At 46.9% G+C, this 14,856-nt stretch overlaps 1 protein-coding gene across 1 annotated transcript; it reads right to left on the minus strand.

The window, feature by feature from the left end:
- Positions 1–1,443: 1,443 nt before the first annotated feature.
- LOC124019749 (membrane-associated progesterone receptor component 2-like) lies at positions 1,444–11,572 on the minus strand. The gene is made up of 3 exons (XM_046335170.1): positions 11,200–11,572; positions 3,128–3,283; positions 1,444–1,732 (listed from the first exon to the last, which is right to left on the minus strand). Exons 1-3 carry the CDS (start codon positions 11,540–11,542, stop codon positions 1,635–1,637), a joined length of 597 nt encoding a protein of 198 aa, XP_046191126.1. The 5' UTR covers positions 11,543–11,572; the 3' UTR covers positions 1,444–1,634.
- Between the last annotated feature and the right edge of the window lie 3,284 nt (positions 11,573–14,856).

The raw sequence follows: 14,856 nt of genomic DNA on the forward strand, positions 1-14,856 counted from the left end.
GACTGGGCTATCCAACCAGAGGAAAACTAGGGTTTGAGAGGGAAGAAGAGGAGGAGGGGGTCTTGAGGGAGGAGGGGGTCTTGAGAGGGAGGAGGAAGAGGAGGGGGCTTCAGAGGGAGGAGGGGGCTTGAGAGGGAGGAGGAGGAGGGGGGCTTGAGAGGGGGGAGGAGGAGGAGGCTTGAGAGGGGGAGGAGGAGGAGGTGAGGGGCTTGAGAGGGAAGCGGAGGAGGAGGGGGGCTTGAGAGGGAAGAGGAGGAGGAGGGTGAGCTTGAGAGGGAAGAGGAGGAGGAGGGTGAGCTTGAGAGGGAAGAGGAGGAGGAGGGTGAGCTTGAGAGGGAAGAGGAGGAGGAGGGTGAGCTTGAGAGGGAAGAGGAGGAGGAGGGTGAGCTTGAGAGGGAAGAGGAGGAGGAGGGTGAGCTTGAGAGGGAAGAGGAGGAGGAGGGTGAGCTTGAGAGGGAAGAGGAGGAGGAGGGTGAGCTTGAGAGGGAAGAGGAGGAGGAGGGTGAGCTTGAGAGGGAAGAGGAGGAGGAGGGTGAGCTTGAGAGGGAAGAGGAGGAGGAGGGTGAGCTTGAGAGGGAAGAGGAGGAGGAGGGTGAGCTTGAGAGGGAAGAAGAGGAGGAGGGGTGCTTGAGAGGGAAGAAGAGGAGGAGGGGTGGTGAGAGGGAGAGAGGAAGAGGGAAGGAGGAGGAGGGTGAGCTTGAGAGGGAAGAGGAGGAGGAGGGTGAGCTTGAGAGGGAAGAGGAGGAGGAGGGTGAGCTTGAGAGGGAAGAGGAGGAGGAGGGTGAGCTTGAGAGGGAAGAGGAGGAGGAGGGTGAGCTTGAGAGGGAAGAGGAGGAGGAGGGGTGCTTGAGAGGGAAGAAGAGGAGGAGGGGTGCTTGAGAGGGAAGAAGAGGAGGAGGGGTGCTTGAGAGGGAAGCGGAGGAGGAGGGGTGCTTGAGAGGGAAGCGGAGGAGGGGTGCTTGAGAGGGAAGAAGAGGAGGAGGGGGCTTGAGAGGGAAGAGGAGGGGGCTTGAGAGGGAAGAGGAGGGGAGGCTTTAGAGGGAAGCGGAGGAGGAGGGGGCTTGAGAGGGAAGCGGAGGGGGGCTTGAGAGGGAAGAGGAGGAGGAGGGGGGTTGAGAGGGAAGAGGAGGAGGAGGGGGGTTGAGAGGGAAGAGGAGGAGGAGGGGGGTTGAGAGGGAAAGAGGAGGAGGAGGGGGGTTGAGAGGGAAGAGGAGGAGGAGGGGGGTTGAGAGGGGAGGAGGAGGGGGGGTTGAGAGGGAGGAGGAGGGGGGTTGAGAGGGAAGAGGAGGGGGTGCTTGAGAGGGAAGAGGAGGAGGAGGGGTGCTTGAGAGGAAAGAAGAAGAAGGAGGGGGTGCTTGAGAGGAGAAAAGAAGAAGAAGGAGGGGTGCTTGAGAGGGAAGAAGAAGAAGGGGGTGCTTGAGAGGGAAGAAGAAGAAGGAGGGGGTGCTTGAGAGGGAAGAAGAAGAAGGAGGGGGTGCTTGAGAGGGAAGAAGAGGAGCAGGGGGGGGCTCGAGAGGGAAGAAGAGGAGGAGGGGGTGCTTGAGAGGGAAGAGGAAGGGTGTGGGGGGGACAGGTGCTATCAGCTGTTTGGGTCAAGGCTTTGGTTGGTGGTGTGAACAGAACAGGGCAACAGTTCAGTCATGTTTCAGGTGGTCCTTGATGTCCTCTTCATCTGTGTATTCTGAAGGCTCATCCCCAGGCTTTAACAGTCGACCAACATAATCATATTTTTCTGAAATGAGAGATCACAAGGGTCAAATCAAACCATATTGCACCCTAATCAAGCACCAACATATATCCTACCAGGGCCTAAAACAAAGTTATGTGCTATATTGCTCAATTTAATGTAATACTCTGACCTGAGTCTTTTAATCAAAATATCAGACAAAAACATTCAGCTGGCCCTTTAAGGTTACCTTGGTAATGTGGCAATTTCTGTCAAGTGTGCCTGTAAGAATCTCACTAGAGGCAGATGTCTCTTCGCTAGCAATAGATGCAAACCAACATTGAAAAGCAACCAAGCTTGTGAACAAAACAATGTTTAAATAGCCAAAACACACAAGGACTAAGTCTCACTTTGGTAGACATTCGAGTAAATTAGACAAACTTTTATGCCTGTGCACATTCCTTCTAAAATATTTCAGCAGCACTTTCTTCAGTGCACACAGCCCCCCAGCTTTGTAGCGCGAGGTGGGATAACTATAATGTTAGGATTCAGATCTGTCCATTACCAGCATGAAACAAAATGACAGAAATACTTTGAAAACAGCCACTGCAGCATTTATTCTACTAATGTAATAATAATAAAATATGCCATTTAGCAGACGCTTTTATCCAAAGCGACTTACAGTCATGTGTGCATACATTCTACGTATGGGTGGTCCCGGGGATCGAACCCACTACCCTGGCGTTACAAGCGCCATGCTCTACCAACTGGCACACGTGCCCATACTTTTATTTTTTATAAAATGCTCACACTGTAAAGACCTGAGTGTGACTACCTGCCATGGCTGGTGAATTAAGACATTCTTAGCCGCCAACGTGGCTGGTGAATTAAGACATTCTTAGCCGCCAACGTGGCTGGTGAATTAAGACATTCTTAGCCGCCAACGTGGCTGGTGAATTAGACATTCTTAGCCGCCAACGTGGCTGGTGAATTAGACATTCTTAGCCGCCAACGTGGCTGGTGAATTAAAGACATTCTTAGCCGCCAACGTGGCTGGTGAATTAAGACATTCTTAGCCGCCAACGTGGCTGGTGAATTAGACATTCTTAGCCGCCAACGTGGCTGGTGAATTAGACATTCTTAGCCGCCAACGTGGCTGGTGAATTAAGACATTCTTAGCCGCCAACGTGGCTGGTGAATTAAGACATTCTTAGCCGCCAACGTGGCTGGTGAATTAAGACATTCTTAGCCGCCAACGTGGCTGGTGAATTAAGACATTCTTAGCCGCCAACATGGCTGGTGAATTAAGACATTCTTAGCCGCCAACATGGCTGGTGAATTAGACATTCTTAGCCGCCAACGTGGCTGGTGAAGACAGACATTCTTAGCTGCCAACGACAAAATCTACCCGCATCTGGCAGGTGTTTTAGGCCCTGTATCCTACATATTGTTACAACTTACCCATGAACTGCCTCTCCCACTCTCTGACTGACTCCATCTGAACAGCGTTGAGGTCTGACAGGTCATCATACTCCTCCCTCAAGGCATCTTTCTCCAAACAGAACGTGGCCAGACCCCTCGATGCATCCCGGCCCGCAAAGATACCATAAGGACCGTCTGTAGGGAGAGAGACAGTATATTAAACAGAATATATACCTACTGAATTTAACTACGGATCAGTTCTATGGCAGGGATCCTCAACTACCGGGACCGTCCGTGACAGGGATCCTCAACTACCGGGACCGTCCGTGACAGGGATCCTCAACCCCCGGGACCATCCGTGTCAGGGATCCTCAACTACCGGGACCATCCGTGACAGGGATCCTCAACTACCGGGACCATCCGTGACAGGGATCCTCAACTACCGGGACCGTCCGTGTCAGGGATCCTCAACTACCGGGACCGTCCGTGTCAGGGATCCTCAACTACCGGGACCGTCCGTGTCAGGGATCCTCAACTACCGGGACCGTCCGTGTCAGGGATCCTCAACTACCGGGACCGTCCGTGTCAGGGATCCTCAACTACCGGGACCGTCCGTGTCAGGGATCCTCAACTACCGGGACCGTCCGTGACAGGGATCCTCAACTACCGGGACCGTCCGTGACAGGGATCCTCAACTACCGGGACCATCCGTGATAGGGATCCTCAACTACCGGGACCGTCCGTGTCAGGGATCCTCAACTACCGGGACCGTCCGTGTCAGGGATCCTCAACTACCGGGACCATCCGTGTCAGGGATCCTCAACTAGATCCAGACGCGGAATGATTTCTTGCTCAGAAGGTCGGGGGGACCGAACATAATTCCAAATACTTTGTAGACTGCAAATTGATCACAAGAAGCCCAAACAGATATTTGATTGTTTTCATATCAAACATTGCTAACATTTGCATACGATCACATGGAAATACTTGGTTACAGAGTTCCAAAATAAAAATCACTTGGAGCTGATTTCCTGGTCCGTCTTATATCTAACAAAGAAAATACTAAATAAATTAATATACAGTGCATTGGGAAAGTATTCAGACCCCTTTCCCTTTTTCCACATTACAGCCTTAATCTGAAACGGATGAACCCCCCTGCTGAATCTACACACACTACCCAATAAATCAGACGGCAAAAAAACTGTCTGATTAAGTATTCAGACCCTTTACGCAATACTTTGATGCACTTTCGGCAGCGATTACGACCTTGAGTCTTCTTGGGTATGACGCTATAAGCCCGTCACACCTGTATTTGGGTAGTTTCTCCCATGCTTCTCTGCAGAACCTCTCAAGCGCTGTCAGGTTAGATGGGGAGTGTTGCTGCACAGCTATTTTCAGGTCTCTCCAGAGATGTTCGAATGGGTTCAAGTCTGGGCTCTGGCTGGGCCACTCAAGGACATTGAAACTTGTCCCAAAGCCACTCCTGCGTGGTCTTGGCTGTGTTGTCCTGTTGGAAGGTGAACCTTCGCCCTAGTCTAAGGTCCTAAGCAGGTTATCATCAAGGATCTCTGTACTTTTCTCTGTTCATCTCTCCCTCGATCCTGATGAGTCTCCCAGTCCGTGCAGCTGAAAAAAATCCTGGCAGGCATGATACTGCCACCACCAGTCCTTCAGGTGCCTTTTGGCAAACTCCAAGCGGGCTGTCATATGCCTTTAACTGAGGAGTGGCTTCCACCTGGCCACTCTACCATAAAGGCCTGATTGGTGGAGTGCTGCAGAGATGGGAGAACCTCCCAGAAGGACAACCATCTCCACAGAGGAACTCTGGAGTTCTGTCAGAGTGACCATGGGGTTCTTGGTCACCTCTCTGACCAAGGCCTTTCTCCCCTGATTACTCAGTTTGGCCGGGCGGTCAGCTCTAGGAAGAGTCTTGGTGGTTCCAAACTTCTTCCATTTAAGAATGATGGAGCCCACTGGGGACCGTCAATGCTGCACGATCCTGTCTCTGAGCTCTATGGAGAATGAACTTCAACGCTGCAGAAATGTATTGGTACCCTTCCCCAGATCTGTGCCTCGACACAGTCCTGTCTCTGAGCTCTATGGAGAATTCCTTCTACCTCATTGTTTGGTTTTTGCTCTGACATGCACTGTCAACTGTGGAACCTTATATAGACAGGTGTGTGCCTTTCCAAATCAAGTGTAATCAATTGAATTTACCACAGGTGGACTCCAACCAAGTTGTAGTAACATCTCAAGGATGATCAATGGAAACAGGATGCACCTGAGCTCCATTTAGTCTCATAGCAAAGTGAGTCTTAAGAAGACCGTGAGTAATGAGCCCAACAATTTAAATATACGGGAGTCTGTTACGGGAGTATATAGTGTTAGGTAGGTACGGGAGTCTGGTACGGGAGTATATAGTGTTAGGTAGGTACGGGAGTCTGGTACGGGAGTATATAGTGTTAGGTAGGTACAGGAGTCTGGAAGACCCAGAGTTACCTCTGCTGCAGAGGATAAATTCATTAACGGCACCTCAGATTGCAGCCCAAATAAATGCTTCAGAGTTCAAGTAGCAAACACCTCAACATCAACTGTTCAGAGGAGACTGTGTGAATCAGGCCTTCGTGGTCAAATTGCTGCAAAGAAACCTCTACTAAAGGACACCAATAAGAAGAATAATTGCTTGGGCCAAGAAACACAAGCAATGGACATTAGCCTGGTGGAAATCTGTCCTTTGGTCCAATGTGTGTCTTCGTGAGACAGAGTAGGTGAACAAATTATCTCCGCATGTGTGGTTCCCACCGTGACACATTGAGGTGTGATGGTGCTTTGCTGGTGACATTGTCAGTGATTTATTTATAATTAAAAAGGTACATTTAACCAGCATGGCTACCACAGCATTCTGCAGCGATACGCCATCCCAACTGGTTTGCCCTTAGTGGGACTATCATTTGTTTTTCAACAAGTTAATGACCCAAAACACACCCCCAGTCTGTGTAAGGGCCATTTTACCAAGAAGGAGAGTGATGGAATGCTGCACCAGATGACCTGGCCTCCACAATCACCCGACCTCAACCCAATTGAAATGGTTTGGGATGAGTTGGACCTCAGAGTGAAGGAAAAGCAGCCAACAAGTGCTCAGCATATGTGGGAACTCCTTTAAAACTGTTGGAAAAGCATTCCAGGTGAAGCTGGTTGAGAGAATGCTAAGCGTGTGCAAAGCTGTCAACAAGGCAAAGGGTGGCTACTTTGAAGAATCTAAAGTAACTTTTTGGTTACTACACGATGCAATGTGTTATTGTCCTCTCTATTATCATATGATGCATAAAATAGTAAAAATAAAGAAAAACCCTTGAATGATTGAGGATTCTTTTTTTATTTGATCAATTTTAGAACAAGGCTGTAACGTAACAAAATATGGAAAGAGTCAAGAGGTCTGAAAACTTTCCGAATGCACTTCAAGTACTGAAATTTAGGCCCAAGTAAGTTACAGTTTTAAGACTAAACAGGATACGCTCTTAGCCCTAAAGCTTGGTGGTGGTTATACAAGTCTGCTATACTAAGCCTACCAATGATAACAATAATAACAATAAGGAGCTGTACAAAAAAGTCAGCAAACACCGGACACGTACGATGTGTTTACAATACTGCGTGGGTAATAAAGCATCATTTGTTTGACCGCAACTTCTGGGGTAGCGTTGGCTAGGTACCTAGCTAGCACCAATACACCCAGCCTGAAAACAATGACCAGTAAAAACTGCAGTCATTTTCATTCTTAGCAATGATTTAGGAATCCTTGTAAGTATTAGCTTGGTTGCCACTTGTTGTTCACCTATTCAAATTGAACTTCAGTTAAGGAAAATAAATAGCTACTTGCCAATAGCATTATAAAGTCAAGAGAAGAAAATGCCTAGAAGGAGGAGAGATGACTATTATTATTATACGACCATGCTGGTCATTTATGAACATTTGAACATCTTGGCCATGTTCTGTTATAATCTCCACCCAGCACAGCCAGAAGAGGACTGGCCACCCCACATAGCCTGGTTCCTCTCTAGGTTTCTTCCTAGGTTTTGGCCTTTCTAGGGAGTTTTTCCTAGCCACCGTGCTTCTACACCTGCATTGTTTGCTGTTTGGGGTTTTAGACTGGGTTTCTGTACAGCACTTTGAGATATCAGCGGATGTACGAAGGGCTATATAAATACATTTGATTTGATGACTAGAAATGATTCGGTTGATTGTTTTATGTGTTGATGAATTGTCAGAGTAGAGGACCTTGTGCATTTCAGGTAAAATAACAACTCAATGTTTATATCCCAGGACATATTAGCTAGCAAGCTAAATCGCCAAACACATTTAATGCTTATCGACCTGTCCCCAAATTCATATAATTGGTTCAGAGTTTGTTTTGATATTTTAACCTGCGTGTTGTGATCGCGTTTGGTATGGGGAGACAAAATACATTTATGCACGTGTTCAGCCGGTTTGGGTTCCGTGTTAGACCTCTGCGTCCATGTGTGCGTGTCAACTATTTAACAGTACAAGGGTGCTTAAAAGGCAGCAAAACATTTTTATATCGGTATCGGGGTTTTTTGGCAAGGAAAATATTGGATATCGGCCAAAAATGTCACATTGGTGCATCACTAATGTGAACAATAAATGATAAATAATACCAGAAGCTGGTAGAAGAAAGCCTTTATTACAGCAAAGATTAAAAACAGACTCATTTGTGAAATTGTTGCATGAGAATTGGTGCTCACAGAATCTGTAGACTATCAACCAAACAGGCAACAGAAGCAGGATGTGTCTCATTTCTGTACATATACAGCATATGGATGAGTCGTAAAGCCCAGCACATTAACAGTTAGGATATTGATTATAGACATAATTAAGTTGGAGTTTCCTCTCTCCTCACTTTTCTTAGAAAATAAGTCAAGGGCTGTTTCCTTAATACCTCCCTCTGCTGCTGACTCCATTGTTCTCAACACCATTATGCCAATCGCAACTTGGTCTAGGAAAAGGCGCCAATTTAAAACCACACTGATGTGTTTCAGAACCACGGACAGCGACCACTATCCAATGCAGGAGAACGCGGAGTCCCACCTCATTACTACGGAGTCCCACCTCATTACTACGGAGTCCCACCTCATTACTACGGAGTCCCACCTCATTACTACGGAGTCCTACTAGGAAGACAACATCTGCATTTTAAAGGACTGATATGAGAATGATACTGTCCATCTGCCTATGAGAGGGCTATTTTGTTTGAATATAGAAGGTGATGTGTAGGAACTAGAATATTTCAGTGATATTTCTGCTGTGTGCAGCCTTGACAGATCCCATGGGATGATGCAGCACCCTACAGTGATAAGCCTATTCTTTGCCATGTTTACAGCCCTGTTCAGACAGGTATTACTTGATGTTGGTTTTGTAATTATTATACAACCATGTGCGTTATTCCAGAGGACGATTCATACATGATCAGAACAACTAAACTGCCCTCTGTAATTAAATGGACTTGTGACAGAAGCCTGGATGTTTTTATTGTATACCTCATGTCTAGAAAATAATACGCTACACTGACAACTCGTGCTTGGCTGCCAAATGTACTGTATAGGTCTCCCCATAATATTTTTAAAAAGTGTGATCATAATCATAATTTTAGCGATCCATCCATAGATGTCCTTCCTAATAACAATGCCCCTCAATCTATTTGAGCAGCTGAACAGTATTTGCACTTGGCTGTTTATAGATGAGAAAGTGAACTTGCCATTTCCCAAAAGTTTAGCGGTATGCTGCTTTGTGATCTATTTCCTAGGACAGGGCTCTCCAACCCTGTTTTTGTAGCGTCACCATCCTGTAGGTTTTCACTCCAACACTAAATAATTACCTGGTTGATAAACTGAATCAGGTTAGATTACAACGGGGGTTGTAGTGAAAACCTACAGGAAGGTAGCTTTCCAGGAACTGGGTTGGAGAGCCTTGACCTAGGACACCAACAGACAGCCAGGGTTTCATTAAATAAGCGTTATGCAATACTTTAGTGCAGCATTTAGGCCCAATTAAACGGATGTATTTGGTGAAGTTCAACTTCAATTCACTGGCACTATGAAGAATCGCTTAACCACACTCATTACCAAGATATAGCTTATACGCACGGTTCTGACTGTCTCTCCCCCACCTGCACGGTTCTGACTGTCCCTTCCCCACCTGCACGGTTCTGACTGTCCCTTCCCCACCTGCACGGTTCTGACTGTCCCTCCCCCACCTGCACGGTTCTGACTGTCCCTCCCCCACCTGCACGGTTCTGACTGTCCCTCCCCCACCTGCACGGTTCTGACTGTCCCTCTCCCCACCTGCACGGTTCTGACTGTCTCTCCCCCACCTGCACGGTTCTGACTGTCTCTCCCCCACCTGCACGGTTCTGACTGTCTCTCCCCCACCTGCACGGTTCTGACTGTCTCTCCCCCACCTGCACGGTTCTGACTGTCTCTCCCCCACCTGCACGGTTCTGACTGTCTCTCCCCCACCTGCACGGTTCTGACTGTTCTCTGTCCCCCACCTGCACGGTTCTGACTGTCTCTCCCCCACCTGCACGGTTCTGACTGTCTCCCCCACCCCCACCTGCACGGTTCTGACTGTCTCTCCCCCACCTGCACGGTTCTGACTGTCTCTCCCCCACCTGCACGGTTCTGACTGTCTCTCCCCCACCTGCACGGTTCTGACTGTCTCTCCCCCACCTGCACGGTTCTGACTGTCTCTCCCCACCTGCACGGTTCTGACTGTCCCTCCCCCACCTGCACGGTTCTGACTGTCCCTCCCCCACCTGCACGGTTCTGACTGTCCCTCCCCCACCTGCACGGTTCTGACTGTCCCTCCCCCACCTGCACGGTTCTGACTGTCTCTCCCTCACCTGCTCCGCTCTCTCTTCACCATGGCAAGCACTAGTTTGGTCGTCCGACTGTTGCGTGTAGAATAGCTCAGCCTATTCATTGATAGCCCGTACTTTAGTGAACTTGCACAAGTCGTTGCAAGCCAAGAAATTGCAAAATACAGCATTGCGATACCCTAAATATTTTTTTTGTTTAAAAAGGCAAGTCAGTTAAGAACATTAAGAACAAATTCTTAATTACAATGACGGCCCAACAGGCCTCCCCTGACCCGGACAACGCTGGGCCAATTGTACGCCGCCCTATAGGACTCACGATCACGGCCGGTTGTGATACAGCCCGGGATCGAACCAGGGTCTACAGTGAGGCCTCTAGCACGGAGATGCAGTGCCTTTAGACCGCTGCGCCAAACGGGAGCCACTTTTGATGACCGGTTATGACAGTCTGCCTGGTGGCCGACATGCCCCTCCCGTCTCTCCCGCCACCTTGCTCTTTCTTTGCTGAAAGATGGGTGTTTTCGAAGTAGACTACAGTTTCCTCTTTTGCAAAAATACTGAATCTTAGGGGGTCGATTCCAAGCTTTGACACCCACAATTGGGAGTCGATTAACAACTCACACAGGGGCTCGGTTTCGACACGCTTTTGGGAATAACTAGCTAGATAGCTCAAATTAATTAACTAACGTTGCTCTTGGTCCCTGCTTAAGCAAAAGCTAATCAGTCTGTTTAGCTAGCGAGTTAATCTGCATTTGTATGTTACCTATGTAACAACAAGTTCGCACATGTTAACGTTAAATTATCTAGTTTACTTGGGCAAGCTAGTTAAATTAAATCACCAGCTAGCTAACGTTAGCTAGTGGCAGGTCTATAGTATTTTTTAAACAACCTGATGCCGTTTTTATGGACATTTCAGTAGTACTTCGAGTGATTTAACGTTACCTAGTTAACATGCGTTGTTTTTGTAGCCAACCTACGTAAATTAGTACAGTAAACATGCACACGTGTCTAACTACAACCTAGAATAAACTAACGTTAGCATTGCAGTGGCTTGTTAGCTAACATTGCAAAGTGCCAGACTAACTAGCTAAGTTAGTTGGCTAAACGTGCTCAATGAAAACACTATAATAACTGCTCGTGTGGAGTTAGTTTATCCGGCTAACTATTGCGCACAAACACAACCGATATCATCCAGTGTGTTTATTTATCATTAACGGGTCCTTACCTCGGCCATAAAACGTTTTGCCGGTGGTAACATCGAATACTTTCATATTGACTGCCATCATGATCCGGGGGTTTTGCAGTCCGTCGTATTCCCCAAGTTGCTCCAAAGTGAAATCACGTCTTCTCATCTTCGGCAGAGACGAGGCCTCGCTTCCCGGGGCCGCGTCAGCACCAATCCGTTTACCCCATCGCCGATAAATAACATAGCAGATCGTAACCACTACAACTAAAATACTTAAATTTAACAACATCCCGCCAAGACTGAACCCGTCCGACTCCTCTGAAGTCCCCGGTCCGCCACTAGTATCAACAGCTCCAGTCGACCTGTCTCCGTCGTCCGCCATGTTGTCGACAGCGCCGAACACAAAGACCCGCCCACCTGGGGCTCCTCGTCTGATATGATTGGTCCTGCGCCGAACACAAAGACCCGCCCACCTGGGGCTCCTCGTCTGATATGATTGGTCCTGCGTCGAACACAAAGACCCGCCCACCTGGGGCTCCTCGTCTGATATGATTGGTCCTGCGCCGACCACAAAGACCCGCCTGGGGCTCCTCGTCTGATATGACCTGGGGCTCCTCGATTGGTCCTGAACACAAATATGATTGGTCCTGCGCCGAACACAAAGACCCGCCCACCTGGGGCTCCTCGTCTGATATGATTGGTCCTGCGCCGAACACAAAGACCCGCCCACCTGGGGCTCCTCGTCTGATATGATTGGTCCTGCGCCGACCACAAAGACCCGCCCACCTGGGGCTCCTCGTCTGATATGATTGGTCCTTGCTGAAATCATTCCGGGAGCTCACGCTCCACTGCGGACAAACACAAGCGAGAAATGTACTATTTGTTGAAGTGATTATGACAACTTGTGTGTTTTTAGGCAAGGGGAATTGCAATTAGCAGTTTCTTAAGGTCACTAAACACAGTTAGCCATTTAGAGTAACGATTAAGGACAGGTCTTTCTTGTGAAATAAATAATCGTTTGTAGGCATTTTTAACAACGCTTTTTTTTCTGATGCAAATCAATTTATTGCATCCGCCATAGAGTCCAGGTTCATAATATTACCTTCTGTCCTAGTTGTTTTCCGTAATTTTGAAGTAAAATCGGAAAACAAGACTTATTTTAGGGCATTTTTCACCCTGGCAGTTCTTGAGCGCGGTGCACCAACTCGAGTTCTGAACAGTCTTTTCCCAACCCATTGAATGCTAGCTTCGCTGTTTGTAGCAATGTCATTTACTAGGGTACACCTTGTGGGTTAACCTCAAGTAACTTGACATTAACACAGCCACTTGGTGAAACCACAGATATAACAATGAGAGATATTTCACCAGATGTTTAAATGTGAAGCGTCCGGTTGGCGTTTCCGCTCTCTACCAAATATGGTAGTGAGAGGAAGCCCAGTGGCCGGCCGTGAGAGAAGATGGATTTTGGCCAACATTCTGCTAATTTTCTCATCGTTGAAACATTTGATCTCAATATAGTTTTTTGTTTCCAAAACTAGAATCTGTTAGGAACAGAGTGGACTACGTAGACATAACCCTTTGCCAAAGGTGTACAAAAAGGTGCGCTGTTTAAAAGGAGTAAAAAAGGCCAATGGAGTCATTGCCCAAGTGTCTAATTCCTTGCATGTTCTGCCCTATCCATCACATGTTAAACATTTTCTGGTCATGGTTAACAATACTATTTTCAGAAAAAGGAATACAATCTTATCGACACACAAGTCCTTGTCTCCTTTTTAAGATGTGGCCAATTTAAACCGCAATAATAATTTTAAAAAATTGCAAATAAACTACATTTATTTTTAAACGATTTTTTGGTTTCTACATGGCTGCTGTGTAATTTGATATGCATAGACATCTCTTCCTTCATAGACATCGAGTTGAGAGTATGCTGCTGCAGTCCACTGAGTGGGTCTATCTAGCGCATTGCTCGTCAGTTTATGGTGATTTGGAGATCTGAAGCAGTTGCTACCTCGGATTATGAGCCCAGCGAGTGTAGCGACAGAGGTATGTAGTACTCACAGATGGCCACAGCGAGGCGCAAGAGACCCATACTGTTTTTTTGCAGAAAAAAACCCTAAACCGAACCATTCCTGAGGCCTTTCTTACCCTAAACCTCCTTTGTTCCCATTCCTAATCCTAACCCTTAGGGAGAGCCAGTTGCTTTTACCTACAAATAGGGCTGTGGAGGTCATGAAACTTTGTCAGCCGGTGATTGTCTACCAAATAATTGCCAGTCTCACGGTAATTGACCGTTAATTAACATAAACATATTGTGCATCTCCTGGCTTCCATGCACAGCCTACAAGCCACTGACATTTGGAACATCTATATTTTAAAAAGTCTAATTAAACCATTATTTATTTTAGACAGGTCTAAAGAAACATGATATGAAGAAAATGTAGTCTTCTGTAGCTCAGTTGGTAGAGCATGGCGCTTGTAACGCCAGGGTAGTGGGTTCGATCCCCGGGACCACCCATACGTAGAATGTATGCACACATGACTGTAAGTTGTTTTGGATAAAAGCGTCTGCTAAATGGCATATATATTTTTCAGAAGAACAGAATAGAATGAGTTATCCTTATCTTAGGCCGTGATCTAGCTATGCCATATGTCTGTGGGCTACACTAGTTCATTTAGCAGGCAAGATTTGCTTGGAATTCCGTGGCATTTTATATTATTTTATAGTTTGAAGAATACAATTGAACATAGCAGAATAAAATGGAACAGTTATTTTCTCCAAATGATTTGGGGAAGTGTGCAAAAGCGGCTGTTCTGTGTTGAGTGGTTAATTAACAAAGAAAGAGGTCCTCCTCTATGCTTCATTTAGAGTTATTTATGTTGTTTTTGTTGTTCTACAAATGTTGGACTATATGTTTTGGTTTTTAATACATTCTTAAGCTTCATGATGCGACTCTAATGATGATTTGAAAAAGTTGCATGAAAGGCTTGAGCTCTGCTGTACACACTTCATCAGTCTCTCATTTGCAATTTGACTGCCACTTGATAATGCCTTGAATTTCCCGGCAGCATCCCCTTTGTTTGGCCATAATGCCCCCTAAAAAAATCCATGCCTTTTGCGGCCAGTGGCCAACCCTGCCGGCACAGCCAGAAGAGGACTGGCCACCCCACATAGCCTGGTTCCTCTCTAGGTTTCTTCCTAGGTTTTGGCCTTTCTAGGGAGTTTTTCCTAGCCACCGTGCTTCTACACCTGCATTGCTTGCTGTTTGGGGTTTTAGGCTTGGTTTCTGTACAGCACTTTGAGATATCAGCTGATGTACGAAGGGCTATATAAATACATTTGATTTGATTTAATTTTATTTATGCCCTTGGGCTGAAAATAATAATTATAATTCCCTCCTCCCAACTGGGCGCTCCAACGCTCCTCTCACTCACACGGCTCTCCATCACATGATTGGGTTTTTCTCACAGGCTATAAGTAAAAACAGGCACGTTGGCAGTCATATTTTGAATATAAATACACAGCGCAGAGGATGAGAGGATTAAAAGCTAGAGTACTAATTGTCAATAGGGAATTGTAAATAGGAGTTGGGGTTCAGTTTAACATCTGTTTAGAATCTGTGGAATGTCCCTCCTGAACTCAGAGCTATGTGTCCCACGTTTTTATTGGTCTGTACATTGAGTCAGGAGCTGGACACT

This window comes from Oncorhynchus gorbuscha, unplaced genomic scaffold (genome assembly GCF_021184085.1).
Source record: "Oncorhynchus gorbuscha isolate QuinsamMale2020 ecotype Even-year unplaced genomic scaffold, OgorEven_v1.0 Un_scaffold_666, whole genome shotgun sequence".
NCBI classification, from domain to species: Eukaryota; Metazoa; Chordata; class Actinopteri; order Salmoniformes; family Salmonidae; genus Oncorhynchus; species Oncorhynchus gorbuscha.

Bases quoted from the DNA above. Each gene is read 5' to 3' on its own strand.
- LOC124019749 (XM_046335170.1), bottom strand. From the start codon at position 11,542: ATGGCGGACGACGGAGACAGGTCGACTGGAGCTGTTGATACTAGTGGC. The intron at 3,284-11,199 runs GTAAGGACCCGT...CTCTCCCTACAG, and splicing joins CAAAACGTTTTATGGCCGAG to ACGGTCCTTATGGTATCTTT. The intron at 1,733-3,127 runs GTAAGTTGTAAC...CTCTCATTTCAG, and splicing joins GTGGGAGAGGCAGTTCATGG to AAAAATATGATTATGTTGGT.